Source organism: Eleutherodactylus coqui, chromosome 9 (genome assembly GCF_035609145.1).
Source record: "Eleutherodactylus coqui strain aEleCoq1 chromosome 9, aEleCoq1.hap1, whole genome shotgun sequence".
Lineage (NCBI taxonomy): Eukaryota > Metazoa > Chordata > Amphibia > Anura > Eleutherodactylidae > Eleutherodactylus > Eleutherodactylus coqui.
In genome coordinates, this window is record NC_089845.1 from 42,681,101 (window position 1) to 42,697,377 (window position 16,277).

A 16,277-nucleotide genomic window follows, 5' to 3' on the forward strand; every position below is an offset into this window, starting at 1 on the left:
TTCATTTCTGAGTTGAATGTGGCAAGGCTGCCTGTCCACGGGCGTAGCAATATCCAGCAGCGGATCTCCGTTGCCCGGGAGCCAGCAGACGGAGCGCCGCAGTGAGCCTATCTGACAGATAGGCTCACCGTGGAGAATCGCGGCAAATTGCAGCATGCTGCGATTTGCTGGCCGTGAGTGGAGAATCGTGGAAAGTGTTCACTGCGTTTTCCTGCAGCCGGATAATCGCCGCGGGAACGCAGTGAAAATTCGCCCGTGGACAGGAGTCCTTACGAGGTACAAAAGGTTGGGGACCTCTATTATAAGTAAACAAGAGCATTAAAAAAACAAAACCTTTTAGTGGTGAACAAAAGACAAAGTACAAACAGGGTAAGGAGTATAGAAAAAATCCCATCATTAAGGCTTTTGAGGTTTGTTGACAGTCTTGAGTAGTGTCCGTCGTCTTTAAGACCACTTTTCAATTTTGGGTGATCGTTTTGAAGATGTTTCACTGCATTTCGTCTTCCATGTGAATTCTCTGATGTTCGTTCCAGTTGTCCTCCTCCGTGAAGCCTGCGCCGCAGTAAGAGCACACATACGGTTTATGTTGGTCGTGAACCAGTTCATGTCTACGAAGAATGTACCGCTTGGCAAAACGTTTCCCACACGTCGGGCAAGTGTATGGATTCTTCTTCTTCAACCTTCCCCCGAGATGGTTATCAAGCATCTGTTGGGTAGAGTAACGTTTCCCACATCTCGCACATATAAATGGTTTTTCCCCGGTATGTATCAACTCATGTTTCAGCAAGACCTTTGCGCTCTTAAACGTCATGCTGCACAGAAGACAAGAGAAGCCATTCTCGAATGGATGAGACTTCTGGTGCAAGAGAAGACCACAGAAGCGCGTGAAGCGTCTGTCACACCTGAAACACCTGAATGGCTTCTCATCGATAGCCGGCTTTGGGCCAAGCAATGGGTTCCCTTGACAAAACTGTCCCGACGCAGAACGGTCCGTCGCGTCCTCGGACATTACGGTTTCAGTCTGCTGCATACAAAAGTCTAGAAAATCATCAATGCTTTTCCTCAAATTTTCCGAGAACTTGTGTAAATTGTAATTTTCTTCATCGGATTTTACAATCTTCACACTTTTTGAATCTGTTGAAAATAAACAAAATAAATAAAAAGGTGTTTTTTAAAAAAAAATCTCAGAATATACATATAAACTGTAATCCCAATCGTGTTGCTGAGACAAGTTTACAACGGTGGGAGAGCGGGAGGTCAGTTTGGCTTTGCAGTCATAAGCATCAGATAGTCTTCTGCAAAGGAAAGACTTTTCGGGGTGATAGAGTTGCTCAAAAGTAGTATTGTGGTTACTGAGTGTTCCCCTACAGTTTTCACCCATTCACTGGATGGGTGAAAACTGATGGATCGGTGGGGGTCCGACCACTGGGTTCTCCAACTAATCCTAAGAACGGTGGTCCCGTATGCCCCACTTCCCCTCTGATCAGAATTATGTCAGTTTTCACAGAGAGCGCCCATGCATAGATACTCTATTCATTTCAATGGGCTGCGGCGAAAATAGTTGAGCGCAGAGCTGAATGAATGGAGTGGCTATGTGCATGCACACGGTTGCTCTTCATGGTAACTGATATAATACAGTTTGGATTGGCATAGGTTGAAAGGGAAGGGGGGCAAATGGGACTCCTGTTCTCGGGATCGGTGGGGGTTCCAGCAGTCGGATTCCACCCCCCACCCCCCTCTCCGATCCATCAGTTTTCAAACCCCTCCTCCCCGAACCATCAGTTTTCAGCCACTCCATGGATGGGTGAAAACTGGAAAACCAGTAACCGGAATAGCCCTCTAAATAGTCTGGCCTCCCACTTCCCCTGAGTAGGGTCTTTTTGTGAGGACATTCCTGGTGACACCTTTGCTCATAAGCATTATCTTGGAGGATTACTAGTCACACCAAAAAGAACCTTATGGGGATGGGTTATGAATTCAGAACTGATAGAGGGGTGTCCCCTGATTGGGATCCTCATCTCTTGACTTGAGTAGAGAACAATTACTAAGTGTGTCTTTCGCTCTGGAGGACCCGTCTTGTCCTGCATTATACAGACATACCAAAGCTTTGAATGAGCATTGTGTAATGCTTAACCCTTCCCAATCCACTGTCTGACGTCTTCCTACATTCTGATTGAAACCTGTGCAGCTCCGATGTTGGAAAATGTCCAGCAGGGTAATCTTACTACATATTGCCATCCGATTTGTTGTCGGGGCCTCTCTGGCATGTCACATACTGCAGTACTGGCTCTAGCCAGCAGATGGTGCCATTGTATAATGGCAGAAAGAGAAAGCCCCCTAGGAAACCCTGAATCCAAAATTGGATTGCAAAGGGTTAATATGCCCTTTGGGGGTGCTACAGGAAATTGGAAAACTAAAGAGTGCCCATAAGATTAGGCTCACGCAGCAAGGGCAGTCTGTCAGAGGCTTGTTTCGATCCTCTCCCCATTGAAAAGCATACACATTTATGGGGCAGCTTTCAGGAATACCTTTCTTAAGTGTAAGGAGAACGTTACTGTTGGGAATCTTCGGAGTCAGGGTCACATCTGAAGACACTTTATGAATGGCTTACTGACTAGGGACCCTACAAACAAGTAGGGATTGCCCAAATTGTGGTAAAATTCTATATTATACAGATTAAATGTACTCAAAATAATGTAACACTGAAAACAATCTGCTATATTTTCTTATACTAATTCTTAGTTACATGATGTTTTCTCCGTTATTAATGGGGCATCCCCATCTCGGACTTTAATGGCAGATCTTGTCAATATGTCATTAAAGTCTGATAGATGATGTGGGACTGCTGCTTATCTCCAGACGTTAGCTCTGTGGCCCAGCTTTATACGGTAAGTGGTGGTCTGAAGTACAGAGACAGATGAGCATGAGCTATATACAGTAAGCTACGCCGTTTCCGCAGATCCTGACTTACAGTAATACTTTAGCGTGCTGTACTACGCCGTTTCTGTCATTCGCGTTTGCTTCCATGCGAGTTATGGCAACAGTGTAGCAAAGCATACTTAGATGTTTCCATCCTCCAAGCCGCCGCATACAGAGGGGTATTCCCATCTCAGTGATGAAGAGGATACTTCTTTACAAATATAATCTAACACTTTGCAATCCAATTTTGGATTCAGGGTTTCCTAGGGGGCTTTCTCTTTCTGCCATTATACAATAGCGCCATCTGCTGGCTAGAGCCAGTACTGCGGTATGTGAGATGCTGGAGAGGCCCCTGACAACAGAGCGGCCAGTGATCTACAGTAATAATACCCTGCTGGACGTCTTCCGACATCAGAGCTGTACAGCCTTCAAATCGGAATGTCTTCAGACGTCAGACAGTGGATTGGAAAGGGTTAAAAGTCTATTGGCTTTCTACTGTCAGAGAGCAGTGCATTGTAGGAGTTCAAATGACAAAAAGCAGCTGCCCGTTTTGAAATGGCAGCCTTTTATAGGGAGCAGTGTAATCAAATAGAGAAGACGACATACTGCACAATCAGTCCGATGCCCATAAAGCTAAAGGACGCCGTCTTTCTGTGTAGACTTGAAGTGTGATATAATAAAACCGACATCCCCAATTCCAAACACGTTGGGTTGCTGTGTAAAAATTCCCTTTCAGGGAAGGTCTTGCATATTCCAGTAAGACGATGCCAAACCCCATACTGCATCCATCACAACAGGCTTCACAGAAGAAGAGTCCAGGGGCTGAACCGGCCGCCGGCAGTCCAGACCGTCCACCAATAGAAGACATTTGGCGCATTATGAAACAGAAGACCCAGGACTGCTGAGGAGCCGGCGTCCCACATCAGACGAGCATTCCTCTCCCTAGACTCTAGTGATTGGCCTCCTTAGGCCGCTTTCACACGGGCGAGAAGATGGCACGATTTTCCGACAATGCGAGAGTGAGTAAAAACGCATGTTTAGTAAACTCATGCTTTACAATGGGTTCCTTCACATTAGCGGTATTTTCACTGATGTGATGTTGCAAGAAAAGAAAATATTGCGGCATGCTTTACCTTTCTCAGCTTTCCACCAATACACGGTCTACTGCCATGCTATACTGTAGCTGCCATCTTGGGGTATATACATGTTATACTCCAGAAGTTTACTAGGGGCCAGAACCAAAAGTACTGAGAACATTCAGCCACAACGTTTGTGCTCTGCGATTTTCGTGCGATGCGGTTTTAACATTAGAAAGTCCCATTGACATCTACGTTAAAAGAAACCGCGATATCGCAGCTTTTAAAAAATCACTAGTGTGCAGGGGCCCGAAGACTGATGTGGCCCTCAGGGACAAAGAGTTTGACACCTCTGTTTCAGACTATATTCGGTAGGGATGCTTTGTTTTGTTGTGAGTGAGAAGACTAAGGCCTCACATCCACAGGCCTGAACGCTTTCCCTGTACAGAATCCCGCAGTGGATTCCACCCGGCCCGCAGACATGAGACCAAACAATACATTTTACTCACCTCTCCAGACGCTGCAGGGTTTTCCTCCGTCGCAGCTGGGTCTTCTTTCATCTGCACGGCGAATGCGTTCGGGACGCAGGCGACATGCTGCACGCATGCGCCATGCCATTTTTTTTTTTTTTAAACTCATGCTTTCCCCCGATTCCCGGCACGGACGCAGTGACAGCTTCAATGGAAGCCACAGGAGCAGTCTGTGTGGGAAAACTGCATAAAAATGGAGCATGCTGTGGGTGTTATCCCACACGTGCGATCTGCCCGCCAGGGGAAAATGACATCAGTAGGTATTTAATTACCTGCAGGTGCCCAATGATTCCCAATGGGCGCGGATCACACACGCGGGAGACCCGTGCAGATTTTGTAAACCAATTTATGCCGTGGACATGAGGCTTTAAAGGGCCATTCGTGCTCCTCTGGGTAATATGCAAATAAGGGAGATGGAACAATCCCTCCACAGTGCTACCTATTGGAAGGCTTGTATAAAAAGAGTCTAACAGTGATTTGAAGGAATGCTGTCTTCCAATAGGTGGCGCTGTGGAGGTATTGTTCCATTAGAGAACAGCGATGATTAATAATTCCAACTCTCATCAGTGGCTGGTATTGCTTGCTCTATCCTTTCCTCATACTTTACCCTGCAGCTTTTGTGTGCTCTACATTGATAACATTACTGACCTCTGCTGGTGAGTCCGGGAATCTGAGGGTTTTCAAACTGTTTGGGGTATCTCACATAGGCATCTTCTCCTTGCTCAATCATTGTTATCAATGGCGGTTTAACATTGATCCAACCTGTGTAGATATACAATGATTGTCAGAATATCTCCTACCCACAAACCCTTAATCTAATATATTAGGCTGGACCATTTATTTCTGTAGAATGCGAAACAATTGCATTTTTGCACCTTACAGACAATGGTACAATTAATGGTTGTGGCATAAGGGCTCCTGCACCCCGGCAAGGGCGGCTGTGATTCACGGCCTGATAACGCCCTTACAATCCTTCTGGATGCGAGGCGTTCTCACATGGAAACAGCCTCGCATCCCTGCGGGGGTCTTCTTTATCCCCAACGCGGCTGGAGATCGGGATGATCTCCATTGTTTTCAACGAAGCTGGTGCTGCTGCCGCTGGCCTCACTGCAAGCATGTGGAAACCACTGTATGCGACAGCTTCGTATCCCTGCGGGGGTGAAGGAATCCTCCACCATGTTGAATGTTCTCCCACTGAGAAAAATGGCATGATTTTCTCGCCAGTAAGAAGGAGTCCTAAGGGTGCTAAAGAGCTCCATCCCATAGCTTCAGCCTTATATTCTGTGTTTGGGCACAGTGAGCCATTACAACAACCCTCCGGTCCTGGAGAAGCCAGGATGGCCAAACTGCTCCTCCGCCTACCTGGTGCACACTCTGCACTAGTATGCATCAATAATGTAAGGCTGCTTTATGTGGGAAGATTGTCGGACCGCCATACCAGCGATAATTGTACCTGGGCTTTTACACAGGAGGGAGGATGGCTCAGCAAATGGAGGTGGAGCGCGCCAAAGAACGCTCCAGCCGCCCGCCGCCATTGACAGTAAACAGGCAGTTGTTCATAGATGAAGGACGGCCTGCTTACACGGGACGATCAGCTTTGATTTTTAGGCATGCAGAAACTGAACGACGATCAAATGATCGCGGCATTCACACTGAACGATTACCGTAATGCAGCGAGAACCTGAACTATTATTGTGTAAAAGGGCCGTAGGACACTACATGCTGCTCTGACCGGCCAGCAAGCAGATGTAGTGTCTTAATGATTCAGTTCGGCCAACTTTATTTGTCCAGGACAGGAGGGTCGCTTTAACCATCTGAGCATAACCCCCTACATGCCGCGGTCAGTGAGGCTAAAAGAGGGATGGGGGGCCACCTCTATCGCCCGTTGGAACCTGATGGGTTGCTATGGCACCCGGAGGCTTCAAGATTCATAGGCAATATAATACGCTGGTATACTGAAGTATAGCAGTGTATTAGAACTGCAATGGTAGTGAAATGCAAGTCCCCTAGTGGGACAAAAATTAAAGGTCAAAAAAAGTGTAAAAAGAAAAAAGTAAAAAATATAAGAGAAATAAAAACATCAAGACCCCAACTTTCTCCCCTTCGTATGCAAAAAAATAAATAAACCCACGCACAAAAAAGAGGGGGAAAAAAAATCACTGCAAATTTGTTATTGCCACATTGGTAGGGAGTCATGTAAAAAGTTAGTACATTATGTAACCTACACGGTGCATGCTGAGAAAAAAAACTAAACACATGGCAAAAACAGCTAATTTTGCTTTTCTCTCCTCCTATGAGAGCTGCTCCATGTGAGGGGATCCTGGCTGTGAGATAAGAGCAGTGGCAGGCCGAAATTAGATGCGGACCCCCAGCTGATATGGAGTCACATTCTGCACCAATGGTGCGGACTTTAATTCTGTTTTTTTATGCAGAAGTGCTGTGGATTTTGCTGCGGAAAATCTGCAACGTATCGGCTATGTATGAACAGACCCTAAAAGCTACCTTTAGAATGGACAGATGTCGGGCACATAAGCGCCCAGCCGCCATCCCAATGTCTATCGCTCCTGTGCTTGTACACAGGAAAGATAGTTATTCAGTGAATGGAGGCAGAAGAGCCTGGAAGTCTGTTCCTGCTGCCCGCCTACATTCAATGCAAACAGGCAGTCGTTCATAGAAGAACGACTTCCTGTTTACATAGACTGATAGTCACTAGGTGAGCTAAATCCAAGCAACTCAGACATGTGAGTAATTTCTCACTCATTGACCCGAGTGTCCAGGGATGATTCAGGTGAAAAATTCCCCCCCCATTTAAAAGTATCGGTGGTGATGTGGGTAGTTTACCCATGTGACTGCTGCAGCCAATGGGAGGCCAGCAGGAACATCATCAATGATGCCCCGTAAACCTGCCTCGGGGTATCTATTAGACGTCCACAGACAGGTTTACGAGAAGTCACCTGTTAAATGCTGTGGCAGCAGACCATCGCCATGGTGAGTATATTACTTTTATATACTTTTGGGCAAGAGGAGCCCAAAAATATATAAAAGTAATATCTCGTAAAACCCTGCGAAAGGGGCAGAACTTACAAGATGCAGACAATACAACCCCCTTATTGTGTAATGAAATTACAACCCCCTTTGTGTAAGGGACTCCTCTCATTAAAGGGGTTTTCCCACAACTTAAAATTGCTTCACAACCAGTATATCCTTCCTGGTTGCTGCTAGCCAGGACATGTGACCTTCTATAGCCAGTGATTGGCTGCAGCAGTCACATGTCCTGGTCTGCAGCAACCAGGAAGGACAAAGAGGTTGTGGAACAATTATAGGTTGTGTGAAACCCCCATTACGTAGCAGTAATGATTTTCTTACCTAGAGAGTGGAGGGTGCGGTAATTCTTCACCATCATCTCCACATAGAGGTCTTTGTCGTCTTCGTTCAAATATTCCCACTCATCCTTGGAGAAGTAGATGGCCACCTCATCAAACTGAATCTGACCCTAAAAAGAAATGTTCCTCTTAGAGTAAAATTGAGTTCAGGACATTTCCCCTCATCTTAGTTCCATTCTGCACAATCCAGGCACTGATCTTGTGTATCTGCCCTCTAGTACACTTGGGCGTCACTTCTTCCAAGGAGAACACAGCAGCGGTCAGATAAGGACAGCACTCTGCTCTCCTGCCCGGATCTTACATCACATGTAAGGCTACCTACACACCAGCGAGTGCAACATCGGCCTGAGAACGTCGGCCCAATATGGTGCTCTCCAGCGCCTCCCATCACTTCTATGAAGTAGCGATCCTCTGGTGCAGCTTTCAGGCGCATTAGACAATCTTTTTCCTAGAGAAGATACAAGATTCAAGCTACTTAAAGTATAAGTAACCTTTTTACAAACCTCTGACATGTCACAGGGACATCAGGAGTTTTGATCGATGGGGATCCGAGTGCCAAGATCCCCAGCGATCGCTAAAACGAACAGGCACTGTGCCTGTTCGGCTGTCATTGGGAGCGGGGTACGGACTCTACAGTCTTTATATGGAGCTGGAACACCGCTCTGAGCAGTGACGGAAAAAGCTGAATGGGCAGAGCGGTCAGATGAGAGCTTCTGCTTATTCGTTTTAGCGATCAGTGGCGGTCTCAGCACCAAGACCCCCACTGATCAAAACATATGACGTGTCAGAAGTTTGTAAAAAGATTAGTTAGCCAAAAGCAGCAAAAAAACAAAACAAAAACAAACATAAAAGGCCTTGTCCCACTTCCATCTAACAGCTCCGTACATTGTGCAGTGGCCTAGGCTGGTACTGCAGGCTGAGTCCCATTCACTTCATCAGGACCAACCCAGGCCACACTGCACAATGTACAGCTAGAAGTGGGACACCCCCTTTAACTCTTAAACATCATTCACGTTACAACCCCCTAGTAATACAGAGCTGTGACAGAGCATCTGAAGGCCTCTATGGTGCTACACTATATCTCTGTAGGACTCTAAATTTATAGGACGATGCAACGTATTTAGTTACTCATCTGGAAGTATATTAAAAGTCACTTACAGGCTCATACGATACATATCTGTGTCTCTGTATTCTCAGAAGGTCCTGAAGAAATAAATTATCAGCTTGCCAAAGATCGTGAGCAGGTAGTTCATATCCCACCGGTTCCATCTCCTGTGCAAACGTAACGCTCCTTTGCAGGGTTGGGTCATTGTCTTGACTACTCTGGGCTGTCCGCTCCTCCTGCGTTGAACTTTCTTGGAGTGTCTGAAGAGTTCGAAAATTGGAATTCCCACACTGGACTCCTTGGCTTCTATGTCTCATGGGAATGTTTACCTGAGTTCCAATACTCTTACTGACACTTACAGTACTAGTGCAGTTATGTTTCAGTTTTGGACTACACGTGACATCAGTGTACGTCACTAGTTTACACTCAGAGTCTGAATTCGGTCTGCTTACTTGCTTCGCTAAAGTGGTTGGTCTACTTAATCCATAAGAGACAGGCAGGCGTCCATAGCTTTGGACGACACTTGCGAGGTTTGACAGGGTTTGACTTGCAGTAGGCTGGAACGTCTGTGGCAGCAGAACAATGGGCTGCCCTGTAGGACGGATGTGGACTGTAGAAGGCTGGAACCCAAGTGATGACTGAGTTTGAAGTCCAACGGTCTGAACAGAAGCACCAATCTGGACTGCAGAGGTCTGAGGTCCGCCTAGACGCACTATCCGAGGTTGCAGGTTCCTGGCTTGGCTTGTAGTAGGCTTAGCACTAGCTCTCCGACCAGTCAAGGACCGATGACCCTCTGTCCGAACAACGGGTAGGCGAAGACTATTGCCTTGAAGTATGGATACATTATTTCCAAGCGGTACAACATTAAACCTGGCTCCACTTAATGTCGTGACATTCTGCCCTGCAGACAGGATCAGCAACGGCTGGAGGCTACCAAGCGGTAAGAGGGAAGGCTGCTGCCCAGCAGCTGGCATTAAAGATGGCTGATTAGTAGGCGTCCGCGTTCCTGCTGCCAAGTCATCACTGCTCTGCGATTCAGAAGACTGGTTTTCACCCGGTTTCTCCATGGCTGGAGAATACGGCCCTGAATACAATAAAACATGTCAGCGTCAGACAATAACGCACAAAGTCTACATTCAGCATTACTTCTTATCACGCGGCAAGAAAACCGTCCTGGTGATGTCCGAACTAAGCAAAAGTGTGCATTATTGGGCCCCATTAGGGGCCAGCAACTACTTCTACATTCTTGGCTTATTCTTACGATGGGACATGATTGCTGGATCGCTGGGGGTCCAACTTGAGAAACCCCAGTCAGTCAGCGTATGTTGTAGTACTGCAGCCAGAGTGCCATACATGTAGGTGTGGCCATGCCTGGTACTGCAGCTCAGTTTCAGTTGAGTGTTACACTTGCACTTTCCACCAAAACTCACAGCAGTGTTTCCTTCCAGCAGCAAATGGTCAAAAAAGGGAAAGCCCCACTTTTCTCTCATGTACTTACAATCATGATCCCTGCTTCCCAAAAGCCACAGCAACGTCTCCCCCATCTGTGTCAACAGCAATGTTCCCCTTCCCATCATCTGACAGCCACTATGTCTTCTCTCTGCTCCATTCATTTGACGGCAGGTGAAAACACCCAAATATGTTTGTAGGTCAGAGGGTAAAATCTAGTCGCCAGGACCAGCTGACTGCTGTGACTACTGGGGAAGTAAGGAGGGATGCTGTACCCACTCCGGCCCATAGATGGCAGACCTCCCTCTATGACATCCCTATACCTCAATAGGGCATATAGAACGAAGAAGCATTACTGAAACAACTTCTTTAGGGCCGGGCTCAGATGCTTGTGTTGCTATAGAGTATTCCACGTGTGGGTTTTGTGCATGGAATACATTGTAAGTCGGCAGGTCATTACGTGTCTCCAGCAGCGTGTCAGCATGCAGAGATTAACCACTGTCTGAGCAAGGAATCTTATATAGAAACACACGATCTGCTTGTTTGTGTGGTGTATGCCTCCACAGTGCTGGCCCGATTTGAGTGACATTCTGCATGAGCGCTCTTCAGCACTAGGCAACGATTACTGGCAGGATTAAACATTGAAAGCTCATGACTTCCCCTGTAATTGCCAATAGCAACCAATCACAGCGCAGCTTTCATTTCTTATACTGCTGGGGTCAAATGAAAGCTGCGCTGTGATTGGTTGCTATGGGATTTTCTTTCGGACGGGTTTCATACAAAAAAAAAAAACAAAAAACGAATCTCACCTACCGCCGGCGTTCCACGATGATCTGCGACGCTGCTGCAGGCTGTCGCTCCCTCCTTCATGCCGACAGAGCATTGCTTTCTGGATGCGGGGCTTGAATTCCCCGCCTCCAGCAAGCTAATGCTCTGATTGGTTAACCCAGCGCCGGCTTTCATTGGCCGACGCGCCGCTAAGTTAACCAATCACAGCCATTCAATGACGTCACTGCTTCTAAAGGGTTAAACGGCCAGGATTGGAGTTATCACCAAGAATGTTGTGCAGGGGCAGTTCACCGCCAGTAAGGTAGCTGCTGATGTATATGTACACACCAAGCTGCAAAGGCTCATGGGTGGTGGTATGATGGTCAGTGGACAGCAGGGACATGTGACCATCACGGGAACCGGCAGAACAGCGCAGCTTTAGAATGGTAAGACTATTACAAAGATCTTATTAGTAACAGAAATATATGAGTAAAGCTCAATTATGGCTCTCATACATTTACATGGGTTCGGTCACAGCAGCGGATTTTGCATTTCGGTCATGCAAAAAAAAAAAAACCAAAAAACAACAGTATGCTCTATTTTTCTGTGCATTGGTCCATCAAAAGTCCCCATAGAAGTCAATGGAGGGGTACGCAAATCTGTCTGCAATACCCTAGGAGATGCGTGATATGCTGCGTAACTCCTCTGGAAGAAACGCTATCTTTTCTCCTTAGGGAGAGCACCTAGATGGTGAGTGAGGAGACTCAAGAGGCCATTCATGCTTCTCTGGGTAATATGCAAATAAGGGAGATGGAATAATACCTCCACAGTGCCACCTATTGGAAGGCAGCATTCCTTCAAGCCAAACTTATTCCATCTCCCTTATTTGCATATTACCCAGAGGGCCGCAAATGACCTTTTCAGTCTCCGCACTCACCATCTAGATGCTCTCCCTAAGGAGAAAAGATAGCATTTCTGACCCCCGTTCCAGGCATCTCACTAGCAAAGCTAGACTCCTACTGTACACTGAGGAGGAGCAAATACCTTGTATGTACTGCGTCTGTACATGGAGTCTGGCTTTGCTTTTAATTCTCAGTCATTGTTACAAGGCTTGTATAAAAAGTCTGACTTTGTTTGCAGGAAGGCTGCCTTCCAATAGGTGGCGCTGTGGAGGTATTGTTCCATCTCCCTTATTTCCTCAGAAGAGGAAAATGACCTAGAACTCATTAGACTAAATAGCCATCTAAGTCGGGGCGTGATTGTCTGCTGATCACAAATGAATATGCCCTGCGGGTGCAAAAGGTGCAGTAAAGAGCGCTGTAACATTCCCCCCAAAAAAGCATCATTCCCACAAAACTGCTATGTTAATACAAATGCACATACGCTGGTGTGAAGGGGGCCTATACATGGATGTATGCATATTTCGACTCGTGAATACAGAGCGTATTGATGGGTGGAGACATATTGATGTATCACGCAAACTGTGTCTGTCTACCGCCAGGTTTTTTTCCATGTGTGATTTGCATTGTATGTGGGGGTGCGTAAAACCCCCCACAATACCCCACGGATTTTGTGCATAAACACGTAGCGAATTCTCAGGTTTCCTGCGTATTTCCGCACGCCCAGTGATTTCAATGGGCTATTACGATGCATAATACGCACCTGGATAGGAATGGGGCACGCCGCATTTTTTTGGAACGTGAGAAATCCGCAGCTGTGAACGAACCCACTGAATTCAAAGGGCTCTCCTCAGCGAATAATCCGTAGCATTTACACCCGTGTGAATGAGCCCTGAGGCCGGCATAACACCGGCGTGCTTGTGTGTGTAATGCGCAGGGAATAGAACCCATGTGGGTTTCTCACATGCTCGTATTTTCCTTTTGGCCGCATGCAAAGAAACAAAAAAAGCAGCGTGCTTATGTGCGCCAAAGGTCCCCTTAGAAGGTGATGCGCAAAACATGCCGGATGCATGAAGCACTGTGTGACTGCGCAGGAAACAGAACTCGTTAGACTAATTAGCCTCTTTAATCGATGCATATTTTTTTGCCGCACACAAATGAACGCGCAAAAAAAGTACGGTAAAATATGCTTATGCGCTCGCAAAAAAGCATCGCTCGTTCTGCAAATTACTGCACTGGAATACACATATTCCCGTGTGACGCCGGCCTTAGACCTCCTTCACACGGGCATACACACGTGGCATGGAATGAACCATCATTAACTGTGAGGGTATATACACGCCATACAGCCGCATACACCCCATTCTACCTGTGAGGGTATATACACTATACAGCCGTATACACCCCATTCTACCTGTGCGGGTATATACATGCCATACAGCCGTATACACCCCATTCTACCTGTGAGGGTATATACATGCCATACAGCCGTATACACCCCATTCTACCTGTGAGGGTATATACGCGCCATACAGCCGCATACACCCCATTCTACCTGTGAGGGTATATACGCGCCATACAGCCGCATACACCCCATTCTACCTGTGAGGGTATATACGCGCCATACAGCCGCATACACCCCATTCTACCTGTGAGGGTATATACGCGCCATACAGCCGCATACACCCCATTCTACCTGTGAGGGTATATACGCGCCATACAGCCGCATACACCCCATTCTACCTGTGAGGGTATATACGCGCCATACAGCCGCATACACCCCATTCTACCTGTGAGGGTATATACACGCCATACAGCCGCATACACCCCATTCTACCTGTGAGGGTATATACACGCCATACAGCCGTATACACCATTCTACCTGTGAGGGTATACACGCCATACAGCCGTATACACCCCATTCTACCTGTGAGGGTATATACACTATACAGCCGTATACACCCCATTCTACCTGTGAGGGTATATACATGCCATACAGCCGTATACAGCATTCTACCTGTGAGGGTATATACACGCCATACAGCCGTATACACCATTCTACCTGTGAGGGTATACACGCCATACAGCCGTATACAGCATTCTACCTGTGAGGATATACACGCCATACAGCCGTATACAGCATTCTACCTGTGAGGGTATATACGCTATACAGCCGTATACAGCATTCTACCTGAGGATATATACGCCATACAGCCGTATACACCATTCTACCTGAGGATATATACGCCATACAGCCGTATACACCATTCTACCTGTGAGGGTATATACACGCCATACAGCCGTATACACCATTCTACCTGTGAGGGTATATACACGCCATACAGCCGTATACACCATTCTACCTGTGAGGGTATATACACGCCATACAGCCGTATACACCATTTTACCTGTGTGGGTATATACGCCATACAGCCGTATACACCATTTTACCTGTGTGGGTATATACGCCATACTGCCGTATACACCATTCTACCTGTGAGGGTATATACACGCCATACAGCCGTATACACCATTCTACCTGTGAGGGTATATACACGCCATACAGCCGTATACACCATTCTACCTGTGAGGGTATATACACGCCATACAGCCGTATACACCATTTTACCTGTGTGGGTATATACGCCATACAGCCGTATACACCATTTTACCTGTGTGGGTATATACGCCATACTGCCGTATACACCATTTTACCTGTGTGGGTATATACGCCATACTGCCGCATACACCATTCTATCTGTGAGGGTATATACGCCATACAGCCGTATACACCATTTTACCTGTGTGGGTATATACGCCATACTGCCGTATACACCATTTTACCTGTGTGGGTATATACACCATACTGCCGTATACACCCCATTCTACCTGTGAGGGTATATACGCACTATACAGCCGCATACACCCCATTCTACCTGTGAGGGTATATACGCGCCATACAGCCGCATACACCCCATTCTACCTGTGAGGGTATATACGCGCCATACAGCCGCATACACCCCATTCTACCTGTGAGGGTATATACGCGCCATACAGCCGCATACACCCCATTCTACCTGTGAGGGTATATACGCGCCATACAGCCGCATACACCATTCTACCTGAGGATATATACGCCATACAGCCGTATACACCATTCTACCTGTGAGGGTATATACACGCCATACAGCCGTATACACCATTCTACCTGTGAGGGTACATACACGCCATACAGCCGTATACACCATTCTACCTGTGAGGGTATATACACGCCATACAGCCGTATACACCATTCTACCTGTGTGGGTATATACGCCATACAGCCGTATACACCATTTTACCTGTGTGGGTATATACGCCATACAGCCGTATACACCATTTTACCTGTGTGGGTATATACGCCATACTGCCGTATACACCATTTTACCTGTGAGGGTATATACACGCCATACAGCCGTATACACCATTCTACCTGTGTGGGTATATACGCCATACTGCCGTATACACCATTCTATCTGTGAGGGTATATACGCCATACTGCCGTATACACCATTTTACCTGTGTGGGTATATACGCCATACTGCCGTATACACCATTTTACCTGTGTGGGTATATACGCCATACTGCCGTATACACCATTCTATCTGTGAGGGTATATACGCCATACAGCCGTACACACCATTTTACCTGTGTGGGTATATACACTATACAGCATTATATCCTCTCAGGCTGCAGACTAATATACAGGAAGCTTTCCAACCAATCAGAAGGCGGCTTGTTACACAGGCAGGCGATGTGAACCGCTCATTGATTGGTCACCCGCCGCCTCATGATACGTTCGCGCATTTCTTGCTCGGTCTATGAAAACGCCAAATTATAGTAACGGCTGAGCAACGTGTCAGCAGCAGCCAGTGCGGCCCCAGCGGCCGGCTCCCACATCTGCTGCCCACAAGCCCATTACCTCCTGTTACAGCCCGCCTGGAGTCGCTCGCACATCATTGGCTGACAGGTGACTGGCAGAGGCTCCGCCCCCTTGCTCACCACACGCGCACACTGCGCATGCTCCCCGCTCGGACAGCCACGTCCGCTTCCCTTACGGCCGGAAAAGGCGGGAAATGTCAGTCTTCCCTAAACCCCGCCTCTTCTGC

At 47.1% G+C, this 16,277-nt stretch overlaps 1 protein-coding gene across 2 annotated transcripts; it reads right to left on the reverse strand.

The window, feature by feature from the left end:
• Nucleotides 1-318: 318 nt before the first annotated feature.
• LOC136579036 (uncharacterized) lies at nucleotides 319-16,188 on the reverse strand. Of its 2 annotated transcripts, XM_066579291.1 has the most exons (5): nucleotides 16,091-16,188; nucleotides 9,067-10,097; nucleotides 7,892-8,018; nucleotides 5,174-5,287; nucleotides 319-1,134 (listed from the first exon to the last, which is right to left on the reverse strand). In XM_066579291.1, exons 2-5 carry the CDS (start codon nucleotides 10,078-10,080, stop codon nucleotides 488-490), a joined length of 1,902 nt encoding a protein of 633 aa, XP_066435388.1. In that variant the 5' UTR covers nucleotides 10,081-10,097; nucleotides 16,091-16,188; the 3' UTR covers nucleotides 319-487. The 2 variants fall into 2 exon arrangements, with proteins under 2 accessions (XP_066435388.1, XP_066435389.1); XM_066579292.1 differs by lacking the exon at nucleotides 5,174-5,287.
• Nucleotides 16,189-16,277: the final 89 nt, after the last annotated feature.